This window comes from Hirundo rustica, chromosome 1 (genome assembly GCF_015227805.2).
Source record: "Hirundo rustica isolate bHirRus1 chromosome 1, bHirRus1.pri.v3, whole genome shotgun sequence".
Classification (NCBI taxonomy): Eukaryota; Metazoa; Chordata; class Aves; order Passeriformes; family Hirundinidae; genus Hirundo; species Hirundo rustica.
The window spans coordinates 31,759,465-31,786,903 of record NC_053450.1 but is presented as its reverse complement, the minus strand read 5'-3'; the positions used below and the strand labels follow the sequence as shown (position 1 = coordinate 31,786,903).

At 38.7% G+C, this 27,439-nt stretch overlaps 1 protein-coding gene across 2 annotated transcripts in view; it reads left to right on the top strand.

The window, feature by feature from the left end:
- The first annotated feature begins 14,852 nt into the window (after window positions 1-14,852).
- Window positions 14,853-27,439, top strand: part of CRISPLD1 (cysteine rich secretory protein LCCL domain containing 1) — a 39,802-nt gene continuing 27,215 nt past the window's right edge. Inside the window, exons 1-2 of one of the 2 annotated variants that reach the window (XM_040083948.2) lie at window positions 14,853-14,914; window positions 15,838-16,160. In XM_040083948.2, coding sequence (XP_039939882.1) covers window positions 15,903-16,160 — 258 coding nt within the window. In that variant the 5' untranslated portion in view covers window positions 14,853-14,914; window positions 15,838-15,902. Of the gene's footprint in view, window positions 14,915-15,837; window positions 16,161-27,439 lie in introns of those variants that run through there. The other variant, XM_040083952.2, reaches the window with a different exon arrangement.

Here is a 27,439-nt window from a genome sequence, read left to right as displayed (position 1 = left end):
TGGGTCACGGCAAGAAGCACCCTTCCATAGTCTCCCTTAGTTGAGTATATCACCCACTGCCACCGACTGCCGTGAACACTCGCCGTGAGTGGAATAACACACTTTATTTATGTACACACTGTTAACTGAAAAGTGTGACAGGTTAAGGCTTGGAAATATGAAAATCTGAAAAGGTTTGCAAAGGTAATGGTGTCTGACCGCAAAAATGTGCTCAAAGCAGTATAAAGACATGTTCTATCCACCAATAAAAGTTAGCTCAGTGTAATAATTTAGCAAGAAATAGAATATGTTTCTTACCCAACAGACATCCCAATGAGGGAGAAGACAGGTTCAGCCATCAATTGATCCCAGAAGCTAAAATGGAGTCCTCTCTAACTTTTCCCCATTCTTAACTTACTCTTACACTATTTCCTTATGTTTAGTCAGAGGTTGAGTGGCTCTAGTCATGCATACCTTTGTTAACAGTGGGTGTAAAATTGTCTCGCTTCACTCTTAAAATTAAAGTCAATAAAATATTGACCACCTGCTCAGTTAAAGGTGGTTGTACCTTCAAGGCAGGTAAATTAGGATGTGTGTTAGGCTAACAGTTAGATTATAACGAACCAAGTTCATCCAAGGAGAGTAATTTCAGCACAGTTGCTGGTTCAGCTCCACACCCTCCATACATGCTATGCCGCTTCTGCTTCCACTCTATTAAGTATTTTATAACAGTGATATTAAATTGATATTATACTGCAGTGTTACTTGAAGGGTAAAGATAAAAGCAGACATTGAAAAAAAGAAAATACAGGCACTTGCCATTAAATAATCAAACTTCTTCTTAAAATCTGATATGTGTAACAGGACCCAGCTGTCTTCTGTCCTTGCTATATTTGGCATTTATAGCAGGAGACATTTTCTCGGTCTCATCCAATGGTGTAGCCTGACCTACCATGTCAGGCTGGTGGAGTATAAGAAAAAGACAGATGGAGAGAAGATGGAAAAATAAAGTCAAGGACAGGGAAAACAATTGCTGAGGAATTGAAGTAAGAGAGACAAAGTAACAAATGCCTGCTCTGTTCCAAGAATGAAAATAAAACGTCAGTGAGCATAAGAAAGGCAAAAGGGAAGAGTTCAGGTTTGTAAAACAAAACTGGAATGAAAGAGACTGAAAAAATTCATTCGAGTAGGCAAGAACTGGCTGGACCAATATTGTGGTGAGCAAATAGTGGGAAATATTTTAAAAGGGCTAACTAGAGAAAAATATGGAATGTGAGCAAATATGGTTGTAAGTGCACAAAGTATGGGGTATAGTATTGAATGCTGCACACACAAAACAATCAATACATTCTAGCAAAACTTAGTGTATTCTTTGTATTCAGTAGATGGTATGTGACTGTTTATGAGTTATTTAGAAAAGCTCTCTGGAAAGGCTTCATAATGTATCAGTCCTAGTTAGACATATTTTAGGGTCTATCAAGGATAGATGATTGTCCACAAGATCTGAACTAAGGGTACTCCAGGGCAACTTGATATTTTCCACTTTCATGGGAGATGCAGTTGCAGGAGGCAGCGTGCAGCCCGCCTTGGCTTGCATTACCAAATATACCTTGAGATTAGGGAAAATACGGAACCACAAGAGGTCCAAAGCACGGTTTGAAGAATATCTGCAGTCCAAGAAAGAATCAAGGCTTCCCAAAGAGATTTGGGAGTAGCATTTCTCGTGCAGGAGAAAAGGCTGGTTGCAGCCATGGAGGTACCCCTGTGAACTGACAAAGGCACTGTACTGAGAGCAGCAGCCTGGAAGGGTATGAAAGGTGAATAAGCAGTTGGTTGTGGGAAATGTGGGAAATACAATAGAAATATTTTTGCTATGATTTTTAAAATAAATCTTCTACACATGAAAATATATGCATTATAATTAAAGCTAGTTATTTCAAGCTTTATAATTAGGGGGACTTTGGGCTTTTGTTTCCTTACAGAAATCCCTATAAATGTTACCAAATCCAAAACATCTTTCTGCACTTACTGCTTTTCACTTTATGTGCCCTTGTACCTTAAACTGTCTTAAATGTTGGAAGAAACTGCTTTCTTAGCATTTTTAAAGAAGCATGGTATTTATTTTACATCTGGAAATAATGCATTATATAGCTCCCTCAGAATATATTTTCTAGTGTGTATTTTGGGAACCTCAGAAATTTCAGTTATTTTTATCATGATTTGTTAAGTATAGATGTTGAATCTTGCTGACAAGTCATTTTTCAAAACCTTATCATATGTCAATGAGTGGGTGGTCCTGATGTCAGGAAGTGATTGTGAAGGGAGCTCTGGCTGAGGTGAGAAAACATGTAGAGTTAAAATCTGCCCAGAGGCAGGTAGGTCACCACATTAATGCTGTGTGGCTTTTTATTATGATATAGTATTATTTTGAGTATGTGATACGCTATCATTCATACATAGTAATTCCATTGTAAATTCATGCGATATGAAATATTTAGGAGAAAAAGGCCACAATACATAAAAAATGTCATCCAGAAGTTTTCACCAAAACCATTAGGATCAGTTTTCACAATCTTCCAAAAAAACTTTCAGCTTCTGAGAATTTTCTGAGAAGTTTTACCCCAGGCATAAGCACCTTTTAAGAAAACCTCCTTAATTTGCACCCTGACAACTTTGCACATAAGTGGCAGTATTTCACCATTTTACTATTTTTCAAAGTGTTGATGAGACTTAAAAAAAAGCACAAACCCAAACCAAACTGCTGTATGCCTCTTACATTACAAAACCCCAAGTGTTAAAACATCACTTCCCTAATAACAGACCAGAGACCAGAAATTTTGTGCTATTCTATTATGAGGCTGACAAGCAATAGCAAAGGACACAAACACAGCAGTATTTTGATTTGCTAACTGCAAAGGACATGCAGACTGTCACAATATGTGAGGGATAGCTCCTTTTTCCCCTCCATTACTGATTTGCATAGAGGAAATGAAGAAATCAATCTTTCCCCTTTTTAGCCATGCACTCATATGGGGAAATTGCAGATCTGGTGGTAATAGCAGCAGACAGGGATATCATTCCCAAGCAGCCCAAATGTCCTGCTCTGTGACGTTACCAGGTACACATCTCCACAGCACAATCATACTGTGACAGCCACAGACATCCTCTTTGATGTGTGCTAGAATGATGATGTGAGGACACCTTTCAAATCCCTGTCTCCTGCAAGACCCCAACCATGAGTCCTACTGCAGTTTGAACATTTCACTTCTCCTCTCTCAAATAGTACAAACTAATTAAAATAAAGCCACACCGAATTTCTTTCCCAAAGGAAACGGACTTTGGGTAAATGTTGTTAATGTTTCTTCCACTTGGCTGCACTGAATTTTATAGCATCCTTTGGAGGATCATTTGCAAAAGATCACATGGCACACAAAGTTTTTCCTCAGATTAGTCAGGTACTACTGCAAAGATGCCAAGATCCCAAAGCTCTCCTCATCAGGAAAGACCTGTCCCTTTTCCTCTTTTTTTCAAGGCAAGAAGGAACTGTGGTGAGTAAATACTGCAGTCCATACCCTCTGTAACTGTCTTGTTTGCACATATGAATACTGCTTCTTTAAGAAAAACAGACACTGGCACCAGTGTAAGAATGTATGTTTTAATATTTGCACACATACAGATATCGGTCTGTTTAGAGCAAAAAGGCTGAAGAACAGGCACACACAACTGGCACAAAAGGGGAGCTGACCTTTCAGTATTTACCCTGGTGGTGTTTGCAGTGGCACCTACCTGGCTGACGTTGGCCACACCGTTTTGGAGAGCGCCAATAGACTCTGCAAATCTGAAAGCTTCTTTGCAAAGCTTATATTATACTGCTTGCTTGAACTTCCTCTGCTGGGGCCCCACATTCTGTAAGCAACTAATTATGTTTTATAACATAAACAGGTCAGTATATTGATGTGTATATCCTGCACTCCTTTAAAGGTGCTATTCCTTCAAAGCAGCAACTCAAACCCTCACATACCCTCTTGCTGCTGTAGCTGTAGCAGTAGTTTGTGGATTTGCTGTCTACTGCAGCAGCTGTGGGTGCAGCATTTTCCCCAGTCCTTGGCTGTGGTGCTCTGTTTTAACAGTGGGTTTGAGGAAAGAGGAAGTTTGGATTAGGGGATGCAGAACATCAGAATATGAAAGACTGATGGAATGGGAGATTCCTAGGAAAAAAGCATTTCTCTAACAAACATTCCATTTATATTTTTCAGCCATCTGTATATCCAAGCCCATACTGCTGCTGAATGTATAACGTTTTTTAAGGCACAGACTTGTTATACAGGGGAAAAAGGTGGCAAATAAATGATATATCTATTTAGAAACATGCACAGTTATTCTGAGTGCCGAAATAGGAAGTTAAGGAATTGTAAAGACATTGCTCTTGAGGAGTAGTCAGATTTCCCAATATGAAGCAGGTAAGTAAATGCAGTTCCAAAGCTGAAGAGGCCTAAAATAAAGAGCTGTGAGAGTACAGAGTCTGGTTGCTTGTAGGTGAAAGGACACAGCAGGCGTGGAGGGAGGGGGAAGTGTGGGACTGGGACAGAAGGAAGTAGAGAGGATAACTGGCTGATTTCCTTCAATTAACATTTAACACTGTTTAGTTTAAAGAAGAAATGAGGGAAGAATGGTTCTTCCTGCACCACCTGCACTGGAAGCACAGACCTGAAAGCTGCTGCTACTGCTGCTGAGGGTGGCAGCCCATCCACATCATGATATCATTGCAATGGTTTTAGTCTTCCATGTTCATATCTGTATGTCCTTGATACAACCAAATGTGCCATATGAATCAATTCCCAAAGCCATCATTTCCTCAAAAAAGACATTGCAGCAGAAACCTTTTCCTGATCCTGGAAAATAATTTACCCGGCATGAGGAATGAGTATTTAGAGGTGCTAACAGTCAAGGCTATGCACTGAATTGTAAATGACTGGCAAATAAGCTATTAATTAAAATAGAAATTGATTCCATCTCATGGGATTTAAGGAGAAATAAGATTCTCACAAGGTCTCTTTTGAGTGCTCTTTTAGTACAGCTAAAGGCAGTATTTTAATTTTCAAATAATCCAACCCCATAATTAAAGTTACATTTTTGCCACAAAATTTAAAATATTAATGAAACTTGAATAAGTCTAGCTGAAGTGCTCCTGGGCAAAATATAGAAATATGCTAATGACCACCTTCTTCAAAGATCTGCTTATGAAAGAGCAATATTCCTACTGACAAAGTTCATTGCTTTCATTGTCCTTCATAATTCTAATTAAAACTTCCTTTATGAATCAAATTTTAAACAATTCCTTCCTTTCATGAGCTTGTGGAAACATATTTAATTACACTTATCCGGAAATTTACAGGGAATACAATAATAACAAAAATTAATAATATTAAAAATCTTTGTTTAAAATATGGTGTTGATTTTTGTAATTTAGAATGAGTTGGTATTGAAAACTGAGGTGATATGTAAGGTGACATAAATTAATTCTTAATAAGTTGACTATAACTTCCCATACCGGTATAATTTATAAAGACCCTGTTTTGCACAGCTGAGTGCTTTATATAGAAGAAGGGAAAAAAAAAAAAAAAAAAAAAAAAAAAAGGATTACTAACAACTCGTAATAGTAGAATTAGCATGCTTAGTCATGCCAACATAAAATCAGAATTAAATATTCTTACTGATTTTGCTCACATTGAAAAGACATGTGATTAAGGCCAAGCAAGGCCTGAGACTTGCAAATCATACTGTTTTTTACTGCCTGAGGTGCTGGATGTATGAGGTCTCTAGGAGAAGGTTGATGCCAAAGAGACACTTACTAGGGTGGCATGGACAGTGTGAGATGTTACAGGTGCTAATGCAGATGATTCTGTATTGGCACTTGAACATGTTTCTCACATGAAGAGGCTCTGCTGGTGCCCCTCTGTAGTGGTTTTACGTTTACTAAATTCTGGTCTTAGTACTCATTCTTTTTTTGTGGGAGAGAGACTAGGAGAAAAACAAAGCAGGCTCAACTTCAAAAATTAACAAATAGTTTTATTAACATACACTAAAAGAATAGAAAAAAGAAAGTTGGAAAAAACCTAAAACATAATGAAACTTCCAAAACACTCATCCATCCCTTTACAAACTGTTCACTTTCCTACAAAACAACATAAAGGGATAAAACTTGTAATTTTTAGTCAGTTTCACTATCTGGCAATAGTCTTTCATCAATTCTTTAGGAGAAGAGTCTCTTTTAGAGTCATAGATCCTACTGACAACCTAGAACAATTCTCTTGTGGGTTTTTTAACTGTCACAAAAACAACTGCTCGGAGAAACTTGCCTTTGTGACTCCTCCCAGGAGCAGTTTCCCAAGCTGCTTATGGATCATGGGTCTTAGACTTTTGCATACTGGGGTGTCAGCTTTTAAAGATGAATAACTCCAAAGCAAAGGATTCTTCATCTCAAGGTACAGAGATATCTTCTCACTTCTTCACTGGCGCAGAGAGCTTCTCATCTTTATCTCTGTTCAAGCATCTTACAGGATTAATATTACTTAGTCCATCACAAACACCTTTGCTCAAATCCAAACACAAATCTAAACAATCATCTCCCCAAATGCTTATCTTTCCCATGATTTAAAGGAATTATCTAAATATAGAGTTCATTTCCATGGCTCAAGTAAGAATGGAACAACCAACTCTTCAACCCTCTGTCCCAATAGTCTTTTCACTCTTGCTCTACTGACTTCATGCTCTTTTTTTCTTTATGTTCACTCTGTCTTTTTTTACTCTCTCAGAGAAGAGCTAAGCTCTGGAAACTTCATGTTGCCAGGAAAGGGTTAAATCTGCCCAGAGTCTTTGTCTCTCCATCTGTAGCTGGTGGTGTTAGATGTTCAAGGCCACGGTGGTGAGGGAGGAAGAGCTCACAGAAACATCAGAGATCAGAGCACCCGGACAGCCCAGAATCACAAAAAAACCAGGCAGGATCATAAATGTCTTCTCAGCCCACCCCTCGGTGTAAATAGGGGCAGCCTCAGCCTAAATGGTGCCCATAGCTCTTATCAGGGGCCTGGCAGAGATCTCTCCCTGCTCCAGGAAGTTTGGAAAAAGTAGCAGTTGTGAAGCAGCAACCTCTCCTTCCCCTCCACCTGGGAGCCGACGGAATCCGGCCAGGCCTCAGGCCAGCTCCCCGCCAAAAAGAGGAGAGCAGCAGGCCCAGCTCTATGTCACCTGTCTCTCTCTGGCCAAAGGAAGGAAGGAAAAAGGCCCACCTACAGGAAATCAAGGGGTTTTATATGGTACTTCCCAAAGTCATAGCTAACAATTTTCAGTGGTCAGAACAGATGCCAATATTCCAACTAACCCTCTGATAGGTCCCTGTCTTTTCTAAAGCAATTCCCAGGTCCTGACCTGGAGAATTATTCTACATTCTTCTATAACTATAAAAACAAACTGTACTAACCCATGACACCCTGTCGGCCTAGTTTGTTGTTCTCTTCCAGTCAGTCGTACGAAGTTTGACTTAAGTAAAGCTCTTCTCCACTTCCTGTCCTTACCATGCCAGACTTATTTTAAGAACCAGGATGATGCAGAAAGAAGAAGATGAATCCAAGATTGGGGCACAGACATGGCAGACTCTCTCCCAGAGTAAAAATGTGTTCTTTAGGGGTTACTCCTGACCAGTCAAGGCATCTGAAATCCTCTGATTATGCTGCAGGAAACTGTGAGTAAAGAAGAGCAACCTATGTAGAAGCAGTTCCATAGGTCTTTTTCCATGGTGTTTGTTTTCAAACCAAACAAATGACACATAGGGACATTTTCTAGTGGTGGAATCGGCAGTACAACGTTAATAGTTGGCTCGATGATCTTAAGGGTCTTCTCCAACCAACGGTTCTATGATTCTGTAAGTATGTACATGACAGGGACAAAACATACCCAAGCATTTCTGTCAGCAGAAAACACCTATGTCTTGCCCCATTTCTAGCTCTGGTGCGGGGCAGTGCTATTCCATATACTCCTCATCACCTCACCCGTGCATCTGTCCCAGCTGACTTGCACGAGCTGTGAACCTGCAGGTCTTGGAGCACTGATATTAGTTCAAGGTACCTCACAGTGCTGGTCATTCCAGTGCTGTGTAACTGCTGCCTTTGCCAGAGACAGGGTGATAGTGCTGCTGAAATTTGACAGTTTCACAGGAAGTTACAGTTTGTAATCATCTGTCTTGCTGCTACCGTGAAGGACAAAGCATGCAAACAACAATATGACATCAAGTCTGACATCCATGCTTCCTCACCTTTCTTTCAGATAGCAAAATGCATAATTCACATGCAGTCACACAGTAAAGGTCAACCTGGAATTTGTTGGCAATATAGTATTTGGGATTCTAAGATGGTGGCTTCTAGATACCCACAGCATCTTCTTCACTATCAGTGAGACCCTCTAGTTTGTTCAGTGGTCCAAATAGCTCAGGACAGATGCCTGTATAATTTTTCCCACACAGTAAAGATCACCAGCCATTTCTACTCCAATATTCCCAGCCATTTTCAACATGGAGTTTTTGGCCCTGCAGACATCACCATGGGTAACACGTGTGAGGCTGATACTTGCAGACTGTGTGTGCCACAGCTCTGCACAGTTTGAGCTGTACAGGTCATGCTGGGAGTCTCCTCAAAGGTGCCACATCTCTTCCCAGCAAGCTGTTCTTGCAGAACTGTTCACTGGGTTGAATGATATTTCTCTTCACATTTCATATATAATGTAAAAAAAAAAGAAATTTGATATTAGGTTTTGTTCCAAACTTATCCTGACAAAACTCCTCCCTTGAAGTACAAGTTAGTTTTGGGCAAAATGTTCCAGTCCTGTCTCAGCAGTAACACTGTGTGCAAGGGCAACACTTAATTCAGTTAATTTCATGGGAGAAATACCTGGAGACAGTAACCTCCAACAAAATTCTCAGCTGTATTCCAAATCAATCAGTGGCAAAGAGATTTAGAACAAATTGTTTCTGCGCTTAAGGCTTGAATTTATTGGAGCTGTCTGGGTATATCAGTTAAGGCAGAAAAAAAAAAAAAACAACCTATGGTTGTGAGCTTGAGAGTGAGAATAAACGTGAGACTACATCAATAAGAATATATATGGTACCATAAACCTGCCCCAATTAGTACTTTATTTCAAATACATTAAATGTAAATATTGGTTTTCAGTGTGACTTCATTTTACCAGAAGTGCCCTCATCACTGGGTTACAGAAGTGCTACTACACATCCTTTTGGCTCAAAGTATACTTGATTATTTTGTGAAATAGAAGTGACAGACAGAATGTTGTTCTGCCTCACTGTAATGTACAGGTTGGGGAAATTAATCATGGGCAATCAGGCTCAAATTCTTTTAGAGAGGGGTGGAAATGGAATGCTGGCTGATTATCTCTTGTGAGACTGTGTAAAGGGAAAGGCAGTATGTTTTATTTTATGACCAGCCTTATTGAAATAATGATTCTATGTGCTAAAATCTGATGTCAGAGACTATTTCAAGAGAGTCCAATTGTTTATTTCAAGAGCTTTTTTGTTTGATAAACAAAATAGTTTTTGATCTTGATGCACTTAAGAGGTAAGTGGAGTAAATGAACCAGGTTTATAATAAACTACAGTTTGGAAATCAGAAAGATTTCCTGTATCTTTCTTTTAAAATGTATCTTCAGAGTAATTTAAGTCATGCCATTTTTCTTTTTAATGATATCCTGCCTTCCATGCACCCCAGCTCCCCAGTGGCCTGCAGCTCTGACATTTCTCTGTTGGTTAAAATCCTTATCGGATTTCATACCAGTTGAAGAATGTTAATTGATGATAACTTTTGTTCATTGTTGATCTTAGACAAAATCAAACTAAAAAAATAAACTGTTCTTAGTCTCAACTAGAAGCAGAGTAGGAGCTCCCCTTAGCAGAAATAAATGCTTCCAATCCCTATAAATACACGAGTGTCTTTTTCAAAGGCAATGATATAAAATAATCGCTCTGTCTTCATGCAATTACTGTATTAAATTTTTTAAATGAAACTTTTTAAACCAGTTAGAAAAAAAAAGTTTAATTTCATCTATTCATTACAAGTATAAAAACCTTATGTTCAACTAACTGTTCTAGGAATCATTGCATGACATAGATTTCATGTATCTTTATATACCAATTTATATTTGACTATTTAATTTTACAAAATTTTATGATTACTATTTTAGTTACTTTTGTGAAATAGCTGGTGAGGATGGTGCAGAGAAGCATTTCTGCCAGTCTTGCTCTTTATCTTAGCAATGGGTAGTACATGATACTAGATGTGGCTACTTTTCCTGAAGGCCAGGAACTGTGATGTGCTGCAAGTATCCTGATCTTTTAAATATTTTTCTGAGACACTAATGGGAAAATATAATCTTTGTGAAATCTGCTGGTATAATACCAAATGCAACGGCAAGGAAAGTTGTCTCTGTGATGCTACAATGTCTAAAGATGACCAGCACTTGAATGAACATCATGTAGCACAAACTTTACTAGGGAATGCACAGTAATTCCAAAAGGAAAAGGTATGGAAGATAAAGGAAAATGTATGGAAATGCTACCTAGTAAATGCAATATGTCCAGGACTTGTACAGCTACTGATGGATGGCAGGGGATCTTAATAAATCTTTTTATTCTGTTAAATCTAGCCAAAAGAAAGCTATTCCCCATTGTTTTATTGTGGTGTGGTTTCCCCCCCACCTCCTTTTTTTTTCTTTTTTCTTTTTTTTCTTTTTTTCTTTTTTTCTTTTTTTCTTTTTTTCTTTTTTTCTTTTTTCCTTTTTTCTTTTTTTTTATTTTTTTCTTTTTTTATTTTTTTATTTTTTTTATTTTTTATTTTTAAATCTAAATCAACTTTTTTTTTTTTTTTTTTTTTTTTTAATATGTTTGTGTGTGGTTTATTTCCCCTGATTTTTTTTCTGTCTCTGAATTACCAATATAGCTGTGCTTCTCAAGAAGAAGACAGTTCACAAAGGACTCAACAATGGATGTGTCCAAGACATTTTCTGGCTGAAATAATCTATCAGATTTTGCATCATTGGAATAATTTTGCACATTATTGTAACCACACCCAGAAGAGCAGGGATACTGACACCCGTCATCTCTATACTTCATTTCTTGTTCTGCCCAAAAGTATTTTTTTCCCCAATCTGAGCAGAAAATAATAATAATAATAATAATAAATCCCACAGTTTGGGACAGTTTGGGCAAAAGCATAAAACAAGGCTTTGAACCGAGTTCATCCATTTTGGTCACCAGCTTTCACATGGATATATTTACTTTCTCTAGTCTATGTATATTTAATAGCGAAAAAATAAAACAGAAAAAACCCACTAGATTTAAACAAGAGTCACCAAAAGCAAAATCAATTCAGACCACTCAGCAACATGGCAGGCATATTAGATCTCAGCAAGGGAGCATACAAGAACCCGCTCCATATTAGGAAGAGATTAAATCTGAAAATTGGTCTCTCACCATACAGACATCTCTTTCGAAATGTCTCCTGCTTGGCCAATTTTGTGTGAGTCTGAAACAATTGACCACATTGTTAGTACAGACAGACAGATAGGGGTCCTGATTTGGGAGCCAGTGGAGCTTATGTGTGTGACAGCAGGTTTGTGATATATGCAGTAATGTATACCTCCAGGGGTTAAACTTCTGTGTACAGGAGATCTTTCTGGCAAAAAAAACTTCCCATGATTATTAGTTGCCTTTTTAGTCACCATCAAGACCAGGTAACAACTAAACAGTGTTTTTGTGGGTCTAATTTTTGTGTAAAAAATAAGATGTTCCCAAATTGCTGCAATGGATAAGACTTTTCAATGGCTATTTTAGTCAATACAGTGCTGTGATGTTATAACACCCAGCAGAAAATCACAAGGTGAATTAGCTAAAGACACTTAAAATCAACAGAAAAAATGGCCTGGATTTGGATTCTTCCTTCTGTTTTCAATTAAAAGCTCAGCTCTTATAATTCAGCAGATTTGTAAAATATTTTTATATGTATTACAAGTCTTTCCTTGTCTTCCTTAACTGACAGTGTAACTATTTCTTAGCCCAATTATCCATATTTGCCTACTCCATGTATTTTTCTATTAGGAAAACAAATTGATGATGAAGTAAAATATCTTTTAGTCATACCCTTGTTTATTTACGATGAGTGCTGGAACTTGCTCTCATCAAATACAGGACGATTTAGACAGCAGAAGATACTTTTTTTTCCCTCACATTTTAAATCTGTTTTAGCCAGTTTTCCTTTCCAGGATTTTCTTAGTGCCCTATTCTCTGTGTTTGTGCAGCATGTACCTGATGACCTCTTACTAATTTATTTCAAGTGGGTTTTTGGTTGTAATTTTTGTTGTTGGTGTTAAACAATTCAGAAAACAGTTACTCAGTCCATCTGTTTGCATATGCACTGTCTGCATTTGCTTTTGGTAAGGGAGAATACTTAGTTTTAGTTTCAGCAGATGTATTGGTGCTTAAGTGTTTATGATAATAATTTTAAATTATGGATGGCAGTTACATGTCCACTGGCAGAGGTTTAAACCAATCCAGAAAAACAAAACAAAACCAAACCAAACCAAACGAAACCGAACCAACCTATAAAAAAAAAAAAAAAAAAAAAAAAAAAAAAAAAAAAAAAAGCCTCCCCGATTCTGATTAAGAAAAGAAATCCAGCAAAGTTTAATTATATTAATATATAAAATTAGTGGATATGTCAAAATATTGTTTGTCAAAGTCATAACACTTTTATGTGGCCATAAACCATACAGCCATAAATCAAATTCAAAGGGCACAATCATGGGGTGCAAAGGCTTTATACATTTGCTGAAAAAAAAAAAAAAATCAGTTTCAATAAGACCTATTTCTTTTTGAATTAGTATTTATTTTAATGAATCTAAAACTTGCATCATAAAACAATGTCTTCAATTTGACAAAGACCAAATATGATCAAGTGTTTTTTAAAATTATGAAGAGTGATATTTGATCTATATTCTGTCTGAAGCCCGCCAAATATGTAGTGCTGGTGGAAAGGGGCAACTACTGCAATTCCCAGTTGGTCTGAACCTCATAAATATCATCACTATTTTAAAATTTTTCAGTTTCTTGTGTACAACCATTACTGGGTCTAATAATAAAGCTATTCTGCTGTTTTATAATGAAATAACATTTGTGCCAGTACACAGAATAAATTACACATAATATTTACTAGGTGATAATGCGAAGCTATGCCTTGACAGTACAGAATCTGCATCTTGGCCTCCAGAGGCCAAAAGAGGATGGAAACAAGATATAGCAATACAAAAGTAATGTCAATATAAAAAAAAAAAAATCCAGATCTGACATATAGACTCCAACAAGTACTTCTAATTTTTTATTTCCTTCCTGTTTGTTTAATCTCTTCTGCATGGCCAGTCTATAAGTATGGTTCATTCTTCTGTACCCAAAATGACAAGTGATAAGTTATCCCGGTGCATAAACACTGAAAACACTTGCATCTAATCTGTGCATCCAGCTCCACAATGGCATTTCACCTCACACGGTTTCGTTAAATAAAAGGTTTAGTGCCCAATACTTGAGCGCAGAAATCCAATTCCAGGACTGCAAGAAAAAAGGTTATAAGAATCAACCAATATAAAACTTTTTTTTTTTTTTCTTTTTTTTTTTTTTAATATCACAGTGTGTAAGGGAAAGAGAACCAATAGCATCCTGCACTTAGTTCCAAAGTCTTCAGGGAAATTATAACTAAAACTGAGAGAGAGCACAAGAAGCAGCTGTGTGTTGCTTGCATGGCATTGTTTCTCTTGGGCCCATGAAGTTTGGAAGCATTTATAGACCTAGTCTGAAGCCAGTTGGATTCTGACGAATTTTAACCTCAGCCTCTCAGTTTCTGAAAATGAAAATACAGAAAACTTTTGGAAGCTGATACAGCAGTCCTGTGAAGACTGGAAGCTGGTCAATCCCACCTTTAGCTCACTGTAACAAATTATACTAAGTAAATGAAATGTCAACCCCATCAGCTCGCAAAAAAATTTCAGTCTAGAGGACTTCGATACAATAGAAAGTATGTATCTGATGCCTATTCTTGCTTGGCACAGAAATGAGTGGTTATAAACTTTTGAATTCTACTTTGTAAAGAGAAGTCTCATGCGGCTGGTTTGAATCCGCAATAAAATTCCTGTCCTGATACCTCCAGCCATATTCACATGTTCTGGACTTCTGCGGAGCTCGCAGCTTTTCCATTTTGCCGCGTCTCAGCAGGAGCAGGCCGGCTTAGCATCCTCTTGCCGGCTGCCAAGGATGGAGGCGGCTGGGGCCGGGGCCCCCCTCGACTTTTCCGGGCGATAGCTTTTGCAGGACCGCGGCCAGCTTCTGGCTGAGGCTGCGGTCCCGGCCAGCGCCCGCTGCCCGCCGGACTCCAGGTATCGCCGCGGGAGCGGGTGCGGGTTCCGCCGCCCCCGGGCGCCGATGCCGGGGCGAGGGTGCGGGGGCCGGGGGCGGGCGCGGTGCCCGGAGCGCGGCCGTCCCGCCCCGCGGGGTGCCGGGGAGGGCTGTCCGCCGCACGTCACCGCCGCCCGCGATAAATGCCCGGCGGGGCGGGAGCCGTGGGGAGAAGCGTGGAGCGACTCGGCGCGGCGGTGGCGATCCGGAGGCGGGCGGGGGAGGCGGCGGCGGCGGCTGAGCTCGGGGGCGGCCCCGCGCCGCGGCTCCGCTGCCGGACACGTCCGCGCCCGCCGCGCCGCTCCCAGCGCGGCTCCGCCGCGGCCGGCGGGGCGAGGCCGTTCCCGCCGCCCCCGGCCCGACGCGGGCGTGGCGAGGAGGCGGGCGGCGGAGCGAAGCTGGCTGCGGGGAGAGCGGGCAGCCGCCGCCGGAGGGGTAAGGGCACTGGCGGGGGGCAGCATCCTCCCCGCAGCATCCTGCCCGCGGCGGCGGGAGCACGGGCGGCGGCGGCGGGCCCGCCCGGCGGCCGGGGGCGCTCCGGCCGGCTCGGCCGCCCCGCGGAGAGCGGGGCCGGGTGCGGCGGCGCGCTGGGGAGCGCCCGGGGCTGCCGGTGCGCCTCTTTGTGCTTCCCTCCCTCCCTCCGCTGGGGCCGGTGTGGCGGGATTCGCGCGTGCTCACCCAGGGTGAGGGAGTGACCTCGGCTTTCCTACCTAAAGCGCTCTGTCGCGTAGTAGGCGTTGTTAGAATATCGCATTCTTGGAAGTGGTGCTACTTTTTCTGAGTTTTCAGTGCTTTCCTTTGCTTGGTGACTAGAAAAACCCCGTCTCCCCCGTTTTCGTGTCCGAGTTGAATACCTTTAGTTTCATTTGGGTTTTGGAAATCGTAGAACAAAAGCTTTTTTCAAAGTAATAGTTTGAAATGCACTAATAGGGGATAGTTTTGTATCAAGTTAATTGTGGATTTCGGTTTACATTTTGGCAATGACTGCCAGCCTTTAACCTTCTTTTGTTAAGTTCCAATACTGGAGGACCTTATCTACCGTCTAATCTTCATTGATGTCTGGCTCCTTTTAAGTAAATATGAAAAGCATGCTTTTTTTGCATACAGGCATTAAAATGTGCATGCCAATGTAATATATAAAACCATTTGAAGAAACTGAAGTACATAAGGCTGAAGATAAGCTATCTTCCCAAATAAACAGTGTGCACTTTTAAAGTAAAAAAGGCAGCATCCTGCTTTCTCCCTCTAGAGCAACAATCACAAAATCTGTATGAACTAGAGATTTTGTTGCTTAATAAGTTCCTACAGGCCAGTCCTTCAGTCTACAAATTACATTATTCTCTCTTATGCATTTACAGCCAGCAAACCTGGAAGAGAGGCTTTGTCTTGGAGCTAACTCCTGAGCATTTTGAGATCATTCATCATGAAGTATGTAGTACAGGAATGGCTCAGAATAACTACCTTGCTATTCATAGCTCAAGCAGTTTCTGCAATGGTTCTTCCCAATGCCACGCTCTTAGAGGAACTTTTGGAAAAATACATGGATGAAGATGGTGAGTGGTGGATCGCCAAGCAGAGAGGGAAAAGGGCTATCACAGACAGTGATATGCAAAGTATCTTGGATCTTCATAATAAATTACGGGGTCAGGTGTATCCACCAGCTTCCAATATGGAATATATGGTAAGGAAAAACGGATAGTGACATGCAGAAAAAAATGTTCTTAGAATAGTTGCTATCGCTTTATAAAACAGCATACTTTCAGTCTTAGCTTGCTTGTTTTCTCATTTAAAGGACTTGTCACTTGTGGTTTTTTTGTTTTTGTTTTTAGTTTTTTTTTGTACAGGTATGAACTGTGACATAAAAATGCCTGTTTGTGGATCAAGTGTCATGCTCTACTTATATTAACGTGTTTAATCTCTCATAGCTCTCTTAAATTTATGTGGCTCTTCCTCAGTGTTAGGGACTAATTTCCAAAATTGCAGTACTCAATAAAGTTGACTGTAATTATGGCCTATAAAGTTACCATCTGAGAAGAGTACTAAACTATGAAGTTTCAAGATACCATGAATGTATTCTTTTCCATGCTTCTAGGTCGGATGGAATTCCTGAGCAAAATAAGGGTCTTATAACAAGAAAGTCTTCTATTTAAGTTGGCATGTGTTACTGGAGGGCTGTATATTTCTGTGTTCAAAATAACAATGTAATGCATAATTTCTGTTTATTTTCTTTTCCTTAAAAACCTCTATTATTAGTGGCATTAAGTCCCATGTCTCTGAATTTTGTTTTTATGCCATAGTTCAAGGCTAATTCTATCTCTTCTTGCTAAGTAGATGAAATCAGGTCATTAGAGTTTTTAAGAAGTCTAGGGGTTTGACAAAAATTGGCAACTTTTCTTTTTTCTGCACATTTTTCCTTGGTCCACATGGTATATTGTTGACTTACCAGCTCATGCACCAGAGAAATAGCATTGGTATAGGTTGAGTTGTTTATATAAATATTAGACAGGTTTCTTGACACTTTCCATGACAGAGGTTTATACTAGCAAATTTCCAGATCAAAATATCTTTGCTAGACTGGAGTGGCATCTTTCAGGTTGGAGATCTGATTGAACAGAGCACATATACGCCCTGGAAAAACCATCAGTAGAATCACAGGATAGTTTGGGTTGGAGGGGACTGTTAAAGGTTCTCTAGACCACCCCCCCATTAAAGGCAGTTTAAGTTTAATTGTATGAGTGTTACTATATTAGACTAAGAGTCATCAGAGAATTAGTTCATGGAATCACAGGATATGATGCCACATATAATCTCCAAACAAAGAGATGATAATACCTGAAACCCTTTATCTGTTCAGTTACAATTGTCTGAATTGTCTGCACATATTCATAAACTTTGTCTTCTGTTGTGACTTTTTCAGACCTTGTTATAATAGATGTTAACGTTGTGTTCCCAGTCACTCAGGTTGATTTTATTTTTCTGAAAAGCTCAAGAACAAGCTATTAAGTCTTTTTGTAAAAGAAGAATCAGGAAGACTGTTCTTTCCCATGTTAAAAAACTGCAAGCCTTTTTCTTGAGATTCTATGAAAGCATAGCTGCTTTGTACTTATGTGCCTTTTTCCATTCCTAATGCCATACTACATTTGCCTGTCTTATATATCTTGGAAAGGAGAATTTGGATATGCTCACAGAAGTAAGGTTTTTGACAGCTTTATTCAAAGGTTCTTCCAGCACTGCACACACTTGGGCTTAGACTCTGTGTTAGGTCTCCATCTGGAACAAGCTTTTTGGTTATGGTTTTTGGGTTTTTTTTTGTGCTCTCCAATGATGCCTGAGCCAGAGAGTAGCATGGAAAAGCAATTACCTGATTTTAACATCAAGGATGTAACTTGGAACAGGGCAGCAGCTTTCAAGAAGATGGGATTCAGTTTTGGCATAATATCCAAGGGAATGAGGGATTAGGATAGGCAGGGATTTGAAGGCAAAAAGGGTCTGTGTAAAGTGTGTGGTCAGAGGGATAGATGCCTGTGGAGGGACAGGGACCCATGAGAAGGGTGTGGAGAGAGCCTGAGTGGTCAAGGAGGTGTTGAGAAACCATTGTGATGGTGAAAAAAGAGCATTTGATGAATAGATGTGTTTAAGCTAAGACCTGTGACTCTGATTTGGATCAGAAGTTTATGGAAGGAGGTTAAGGGCACAGAAATTGGCTGTTTGAGAGGCTATTTGAAAAGTCTAAACCTATTGGTAAGTGGGGAGCAAGAGTGAACCTGGAGGAAGCAGATGAGAGTCAGTATTGTGAATGGAGACAGGAGGGTTTAGAAGACAGTGGGAACCACATGCTGCTTGAGCAGAATGAGGAAAGGACAGGACTTCTGATTGTACATATATTTTTATGGTACTCTTAGAGATTTTCCATTAATTGTCTCACTAAAGTTAATTATTAGTGCTCCAGAAGGGGGAAACCATCCATCTGATGCTTGTCTGGTATTTAGCAAGATAGATGAGTGTAGCTGGAGTATTTTTACCTACTTTTGGTGTGGTTCATTAATATAGACATGCTGGCAAAGAGTTCTCCTGCTATTGGTAGGGTCATGTCCCTGTAAATTGCCCTTTGTATTAGTAAATCCTTTCCTTGTGAATAGAGCTAGTTCTCCTTGGGGAGTGAAGTTTCACGTCTCACTGAACCTGTATGGAGACAAGCAAGGTCCAGGTGCCTCCCTGATAAACCTGTGTCTCTATAAATCTGTGGTATAGTTGAGAAGTTTAAGATATCCTAGAGTACTTGGAGCAGTGTGTGGAGACTGCATGATCTCACTGCACTGTTAGGTTGCCTTAGATGTCCCAGACTAATGTGACAGCTCTGGATGAAGTGCCTCTGTCCTGCTCCTGCTGCTAGAACACACCTGAGTTGATGATGAGACTGATCCAAGTAATTAAATAATCAGATTTTATTTTAAAAAAGTAATTTTAAGGGGTTGGTGGTGGTTTTTTTTTTTGGTTTTTTTTTTTTTTTCATTCTGAGTCATGACACTGTCTCCCTGCATGGCAGAATCAGATGAGTAGCAGTGCTGATAACATTGGAATGAATAACTAAGGAATGGGTGGGATGGAGAACTACACCGGGTAGGAGCTGTTGGTTTTATTACTTACAAAGTCCGACCTTACCTTTGAGATAAGGCTGCAGCATAAGATCTTGGTTCTATTAAAAAAATAAAAGGAAAAAACAAGGAAAACTAAAGAGTTGCATTACTGAGCTGTACCCTCTTCCCATATGCTTTGAAAAAGCAAACATTACTAGGCTGTCATAGTTCAGAGACCTAAAGTTACAGTGCAGTAAGATTCACAGTAGCTAGGTCTAATGAACAAAGTGTTCTCATGGTTGTCTGGCTGAACTTACTGGATGAAAAGTTCATCTTCCCAAGCACTGTGGCTCTGGTGGTGAGCAGTAATGGATTCCTAAGATAAGAGGATAAGAATAAAGCATGTGAAAAGAGAAACTTCTGCAATGAAACACCCCAGCTTCCAGCAAACAGCAGCTTAGAGACTTCCTCAATCTGCTGTTGTACATTTTGCATCAGATGGAATACTCTTACATGGAATTTTCTCTATGAATCTCAAAGTTTCTAAGTTGTATTCTTTGAATCCATGGCATCAATTTGCAGAGCTCTATAAATTTAACTGTGCAGACGGGGAAAAGGACATTTGTTTTCCTTTAAACTTGGTTTTCTATTTGATGCCTTACTTTTCTTTATTGTGAGAAATAACAATTTTCTTAGTGATCACAAGGCTTTCAGCTGAAGAATCCTAATCCGTTTACTTGAAAACTGTTCTATCTGAAAACTGTTCCATTTTTCTATGATTCTCCTATTTTCCTTTTAATGCAAAGGGGCAAACCAAACTGTGGATGTTTATGGCATACTGCAAATTGTTATAATTGTATTTATTTTCTTTACTTCCTAATAATTTCTAACATTCTTTTACTTTTTGACTTAAGTGTCCTACAGCTGACATGTTTCATGGTGCTACTCACAATGACTTCAAGATCTTCCTAATGTGCTAAGAGGTCATTTACTACACTACTATATATATATAGTTGGCTGTTATCTCCAGCAATGTCCTTTTTACTTTGTATTCGTTCACATTAAATGCTGTAAATTATTTTGTCTTCCAATCACTTAGCATTAATGAGTCTCTTGTTTTTGCCCTTTATTTTTCCTATTCTGTTTTTGCCTATATAAAATAGTGAATACTACATTGCATTCTCTTTTCCTGGGCTATTTTGGAGAAGGTATGCTGCAGAGACCAGGACACAACTTTCAGGGAATCTGAAAAATTATTTTGTATTCTTAAGTCCCTTTTCTGACATTTATCACTTCTTTCTTTACTTTATGATAGCTTAATTTTGTTTGTTTGTTAATTTTTAAGTAACTTAGGAGATCTTTGGAAAGTTTGACTGCACTTAACCCTTCTCCACATGTTGACACCCGCAAGGTGTAGTATATGTGGGAGTAATTATCTGTATATTTCATATTTTTTTAACTTACCCTATAAAATTATCCCAATGGAAGTAGTTTTTTAGTCTGTGGTTTCTCTGGATCTTCTAGAAGCTTTAAAAAATATAATTAACCATGTCCTGTTTTTTGTTAATGTGGTAACAAGAGAGGTAGTGTACTGCACAGTACTTAGAAGTTCAATGAGCAAGTTCTTCCAGGTTCTTGAAGGAATTTGTTTGGCCCTGGCAATTTGATAGTCCGTATTTTCAATTTTGGCTACTGTATCTTAAGGCTGATTTGGATCCTCTGCCTCATTTTCTGTCTCTTTTTCTGCATGGAAGAATTCTGGTGTGAGAACATGCATAACCTCCTCTGTATGGAACAGTATGGCAAAAATTCATTAAACTCCTCTGCAGTGGCCTTATTTGACCTTATGACTGCATGTTAGATCATTCTTTCCCAGACCTCCTCCTTGAAAGCTGAGAGAGTTTTTGGGTTGTTGACATTATGACTTAAATAGAAAAAGAGAAAAAAAAAAAAAAAATTGAGGTTATGATGAACAGTGTGTTATGAAAATGCATGGCAAATGCATGTTTACATTTTTTTATCTGGATTGCTTCCTTTTTAAGAAAGGTGTAAGGAACATTTTCTTTTTGGTGTGCACATGAATTTAACAGCACTGGAAAGAGAGGAGAGAGGAATGAGCCTTCCCCGCTCCCCTTCTAAAGCAGCTTAGAGCACTGTGCGAAATGTCATGCTTTCAGCATGTCCCCCCTGGGCTGTTGCCAGCAGTTTGGCCTTCACACCACGCCTGCACTTGGGGATGGAGGGGACACCCCAAGGATGGAAGGGACACTTGAGTGAGTACTGGAAACTCCAGCCACGGGCTCCTGGCACCATTCAGTCTGACCAGAGCAGAGGGGCTGCGGCTCTGCTGCTCTGCTGCTCAGGTGTCCATGCCTGGTCCTCTGCTGTGCTGTGCCTGCCCAGCTTCTCTTGCCAAAGACCTATCCTTTAAGGGAAAGATGGGAACCATCAGGTTTTGTCATGTACTTGCCAATGGTTTGTTGTGGATTCATGTGAAATAGTCCCCTTATTCTCTTATTCAGTTAGAAAGGGTTTGCTGCATATTAATAATTTCTTCTTGTAAAGGTTTAATAAAACTTGGAAAACTTCCTGAACTCCTAATTTTTTTTTTTTTTTTTTGAAGCATTTGTTGTATATCATGCACTGAAATTGCAAAAATTTTTTTTCCCAGTAATTTCATTGATAGCATTGAACCTTAGTAAATCTGAATGTATTAAGGAAAACTGATTTTCTTTATGATTATTGCAGTCAAGAATTTAAAAACAGTCATTATTATTTGGATAGTGGTAGTTGTTAATTCCTCTATATTCCAAACTATTGTAGTTTGCAGAAGAAAATGATTCACCAAGAATATTCACAAAAGTCATTTTGATTAATGAATTTATAGTGCACTATATTTTAAACCATTATTTTAGTATTCATTCCCTGACTTCATACATATTTTTGTAAACAAAGAAGTCAAATGATTTATGTGAGATCCTCATTCTATGCATGTGCCATTGCTGTACTTAAGAGTATTCAGGTTTCAGCTTGATAGATAGCAGAGTATTTCAACCTGGTATTTCTTGGCCCCGAGCCATGCACTGCATTTTGTAATTACTGTAATTGGAGACACCAGTGTTTTCTAGGGCAAGGAAGTCTGCTTATTTTGTTATCTCTAGTCTTTTGGCAAGATCCTACCAATAAATACCAGGGATGTCATTGCAAAGCCTATAACTTGCTTCTATGAAGTTTTACCTTGTAAAAGTTGTGATTAGAATATTTATTTGGTATAGCTGTGTGGTTCTTCAGAAAAATTCTGGATGTGTATGTGGCAGCAGTATTGGACTCATATTTTGTTCAAAAAATAAAAAAGAGGGAAAAAAAGAAATATTTTTTTTCTTAGTTTGGTATAATGTTGGTATAATACCTCTGAAGCTCTTAGTTTGAAAACCTTTGTAGTGATATGTTAAAAGTGCTGATACCACATAATTCCTTTCAAAACCATGACTAATTCGTAACTTCTAGGAAGATCCTTGTATTTTGGGAGGCTTGAAGGTTTGCCTCTCAGAAGAAGACTTCAGAAGAAAACAAATAAGAAATATTGCTTATTTATTTAGATTTTTTTTTAAAAAAATCTTCCTGTAGGCGATCTTCTGTTATAGTTAAATAGAAACCATTGGACTTTGGATTATAGGAACCCACTATCACCCACTCTATCTAGTGGATGGAGCGCTTGCATGATTGTGAAAGGTTATTCATGGCATCATAGTGATTGAATAGGGATCAAAATAAATTTTATTGCTATTTTGTGATGCATTTATGTTCTATGATCAATTTAAGTCAGGGAGTAGCAGCTCTTCTCTGTGTATCAGTAAGTTCCCAGCTGAGGATTTTTTTTTTTATTTTTGTACTATTCCTAGGAAAATTGAAACAGCATTAGGAAAGATAAAGGAAGACCTTGTAGTGGATATGCATGTTTTGGTGAATTTTTCTGTTCTGAAGTGCTCTGTTAAATTTCCTAGACCTTTCTGACAAAACATTTTGATGTCTCTGTTTAGTGTATCTTGCCAAAACTTTTCAGGGATGCTTGATTAAAAATAATTCCTGTTTCTTTTGAGCAGAGAGCTTTGGTTTGTGGAATTCCCTAAGTGGCTGAAGAGCACTTTGGGTGCCAAGAACAGAGCAGCTCTATTCAGAGTGAACCTGCCTGCTTTCCCTCTGGTTTTCCACTTTTCTGCTTCACTTCAAAGATTGGTGGAAGTGCTTCAGCTTCTTTGCCTGTGCTCAAAGGCGACTGACTCTGCATCAAAGAACACAGTGACGTTGACTTATCCTCTTGTTCTCCCTGGCAGTTTTAGCAAAGGATTGTGCGATGTGAAGTGGCCAAGAAAAAAAGTGGTATGACTTCTATTGATGTAATGCCAACAACAACTGAGCAACTCCAAGTAAAGAAACTGAAAGTGGAAAGTAGCAAAAAGGCTCACTGTCTCAAAGTTTAAGGGAGCCTTCCCAAAATAAAATAATTAGCAACACAGGACAGACACTGTTCATCTTTTATTTTTGCTGTCATAGGACTTCTTTGTCCTCAAATTAAAGAAACTGATTAAATATTAAACAGTAGTGGCAGAATCTAAGCTTAAATTCAAAATGTGAACAAAACACATAAAGGACCAATAAGATTTATAAAAGGAGCTTCCTGTTGTGTATCATCTTCATGATATTTGCCTTGGAGTCTTCCTTAACAATTTTTTTTCTTTTTAATTGAGAAAAAAAATTCTCAACATTATTTCATTGAAATGCTAGGTATGAAGTTATCCTGTTCTATGTCAGTATAATCAGCGTTAGGTTTGGCATGAGTGACTATCTTAGAAAAAGTGTGATTCATTCCAAAGACTATCCTCTGGTAATATAAAGATGGACAAATTTCACTTTATTATGGGAGAAGATAACAGTTTGTTAAAATGAGGCTGTTAAATCCAGAATGTGGCTGCCTGAACATATCACAATAGATTTGTTCTGAATTCCCTGTTGGATCTTCAAGTGGTTAGGGATTCCTTTAATACATTTTCCAATGGTTCTTTGAGATTCCATTTGAAAATATTTCTGAGAGTAGTGCCAGGTCACATATGATTAATGGATGCTTTCTGGCAGTAAGTTCAATTCACTTATGTCAAAACACAGTGGTCACCTTTTAAAAGCATTTAGTTTGACACATATTTGAGATACCATGGCTAATTCCTGTTCAAAGCCCAGGAAATTCTGTGACATCTCTGAAACTGCTGTATGAAAGCAGTTACAGTGAGTTTAATCTGGTAATCACGACTAGGATTTGAGGTAAGGACCTGTGCTCTGGTCAGTTTGTGATTACCTATAAATATTCATGAATACTATTTGTAATGAATATATGCAATTCATAATTTGACAATGGACAAACTAGAGAAATCAAGATCAGCTTTCATGTTGTTGCTTCTCTTCCATTTCTGTTAGAATATAGAAGTGAAAAGATGATTTTTAGTCATGTTCTAATAGACAGTCTCAATGCACTGCTTTTAAAAAGGAGCAAAGTAAATGCACTGTTTCAGAACACCTTGGAAAGCTGAATATTCCAGCAAGGTTTTTTAACATGCTTAGAATACACAGAGAATTAAATGTGATTAGTCGTGTCTGCTGGTTCATATTCCTGGTTTTACTTCTTCAACACAGAAGGCTCAAACACATGAAGCTGTAATAAGGAGATACTTCTAAATATTGGTGCTATTTTTTCAGTGTTTGAGAACAATATTTTTGGCCTTATACCACTTTCCTGTTTCCAGGCAAAAGCCACAGTTTTACTTTACTTTTGCTTTTTACTCTTTTCCAAAAGAGTAGATGAAACCTCAAGGTCTATTCAGGGATCTCTGCCCAGTTTAAAGCTCTATAAACTCCAGTCTGCCACATGGTAGCATATAAGTTCCTTACCATTTCACTTCTAGCCAGGTAGTAGTTTTCCAGCAGAAAATTACTGTCTTGACTTTCTTGGTAGAGGAAAGTTTGTCAGTTTTAGCTACTTTGTGCTTAAAGAATGTATCAGTACTTGTTAGTATTGTTGGGTTTTTATTTTCAAGGGAGTATTGCCTGGTGTTACAGTACTTCTGAGTTTTTGTGGTCACTGCCGCACAAGGGACGTCAGGCTTTGGGGAGGTCACATTTTTTTCTGACTCAAATGACTGGAGGTAAGCATCTCTGTTGAGTGCAAGCTACTCTACCCTGATGTTTTTGTGAGAGAAAATTGACAGAACCTCCTTTTAAACAGGTGGAAGATAGAAGGTGTTCAATGCTGTTGGAGCCTGTTCTGTTTTGGTTAAACACTTGTGACTTGTGTGAGCAAAGAGTACACCTGAAAACTGCAGTGTGTGTGTGTATGTATAATATAGGCACAAGATAGGGTAGTTTTAAAGAACATGTTCAAAATTAGAAATAATGGCCAGGGATCAACATGATAAGACTTAATTGCAAGGTATGGAATGAGGAAGAAATCAAACAGGTGAAATACAAGAGATAAAATGTAGAGGTAAAACTGTATAAATATGCAACATAAACATGCAGGAGTTGCACTGACTTAAAAAAATATGTGGCACCAAGAGTGGTCCGTGGGTGAAACTGATGAGAACTTGTGTGAAATGCAAATGCCCATTTTTGGTAATTTTTAAAGAATGGTCTACCCCTTCTAGAGAGAATGAAAGAGATTAATAAGATTGATTATGAAGACAGAATACATGATTTATGAGATAATTGAAGGAATGAAGCAGCTGAGTTTGGTTAGTCTGGGAAATAAATAAAGGGAGTTACAGGAAAGAGATTTTTCTTTTATGTGACAATAAAACATCAGCTAGCATTGCAGGGCAGGAAGTTTAGGTTGCATACCAAGGAGATTCTCTATTCTTACAATCATAAAAATCCAGAAGAAAATGAAAGTAAATATTATTCTGAAAGTACTGTTTAAATATTATTCTGAAAAATTACTATTTTAAATTATAAAAATGTGCATAATACACATACATCTGGCTCAGTGGAAAAGGCTAGATAGACTACAGTGAGGATCACTCTCTTGAAGTAATTTTTAACTGTATGTTTCTATTTTTCTGTGTTGGTGCCCTGCAGGTGATTTCTAGTTCTCAACTATATTTCTGGCATATTTGCTCATGGCATTTCTCATTCTATGTTTCATCTTTACTTTTTTTTCCTTCTCAGTGTCATTAGTCTTAATACAGTGGATTCCTTTAAAACGTAAATAAATACCCATACTGTACCGTGGTATTTACTTTCCCACTCTTTCCCTATATTTAGAATGTATACAGCAATGAGGTATTTATACTATGCCATGGTAAATGTTTACTTTCAGTGGTGCCCACTGTACTTACTTTTCCATCTTTACTGAGCTTAAATTTTAGCTCTTGTTTAATTTCCATACAGTCCCATTCCATATGATTTTTTTCTGCCTTCCAACATATGTGAAAATATCTCCAATTAAGATGTTGCAACTGTTGAGGTTATTTTTTGTTGTTGTTGTTGTTGTTTTGGTTTTTTAATATATATTTTTTGAGCTACTGGCCTTTGCAGTTCTGTTGCAATACCGTTTGGTGTAATAGGTGGACTCATGCTGGTGTGACTTGGATGAGAATGTACATTTTTGATTTAACACTCATGCAACACAATGGTGGGTTTCATCTCACAAAGCTTTTGATGTCTGTGGTGAAGATGTCTGCATTTGAGCCAGCCTCCTTTAACTAGTAGGGAAAATTAGAATCTCCAATGCACAGTTTATCTCAGTTAAAGATGGGTGGCTAAAATTATCTCCCTCTATAGATGCTTATTTGTCTATGTAACTGCAAAAGTTATTTAGATAATTAGCTCAGGTATAGGTATCTACTTTGAGGCTGTTTAAATTCAGGGGAGGTTAATCCTACTCCATGTAATTTGTTTGGCTATTGATGAATTTTAATTTAAGATGTGGCAGCCTCACTGAAATAGCAGCTCCTCCAATAAGCAGAACAAAAGTTCAGGTCTACACTCTACTCGAACCCCATGTTGACAGAGGTTAAATTCCAAAATTTTTAGTCCAGTCTGTAAAGCTAAACTGGCATTAATTGTGGTTTATTTTAAGGGGGTCTGTTGTAAACCAGAAGCAGTCAGAAGATCCATATTGTCTGTAACATCCCTGCTGCAAAATGTGATGCAATCTTCTGGGGTAGAAGAGTCAGGGAGGCAGTAACTGCTGCTGCCATTCAGTTTAACCTCCTCAGCTGGGTTTTGGCTTCAGCCAGGGAAGTGCCTGAGAATATTTGTGAAACTCTGATAGTGCCATATCTGTGTGTCTTTGATGGTGAACTAGTTTTAACAGGATTCTGATGAAAGAAATGCC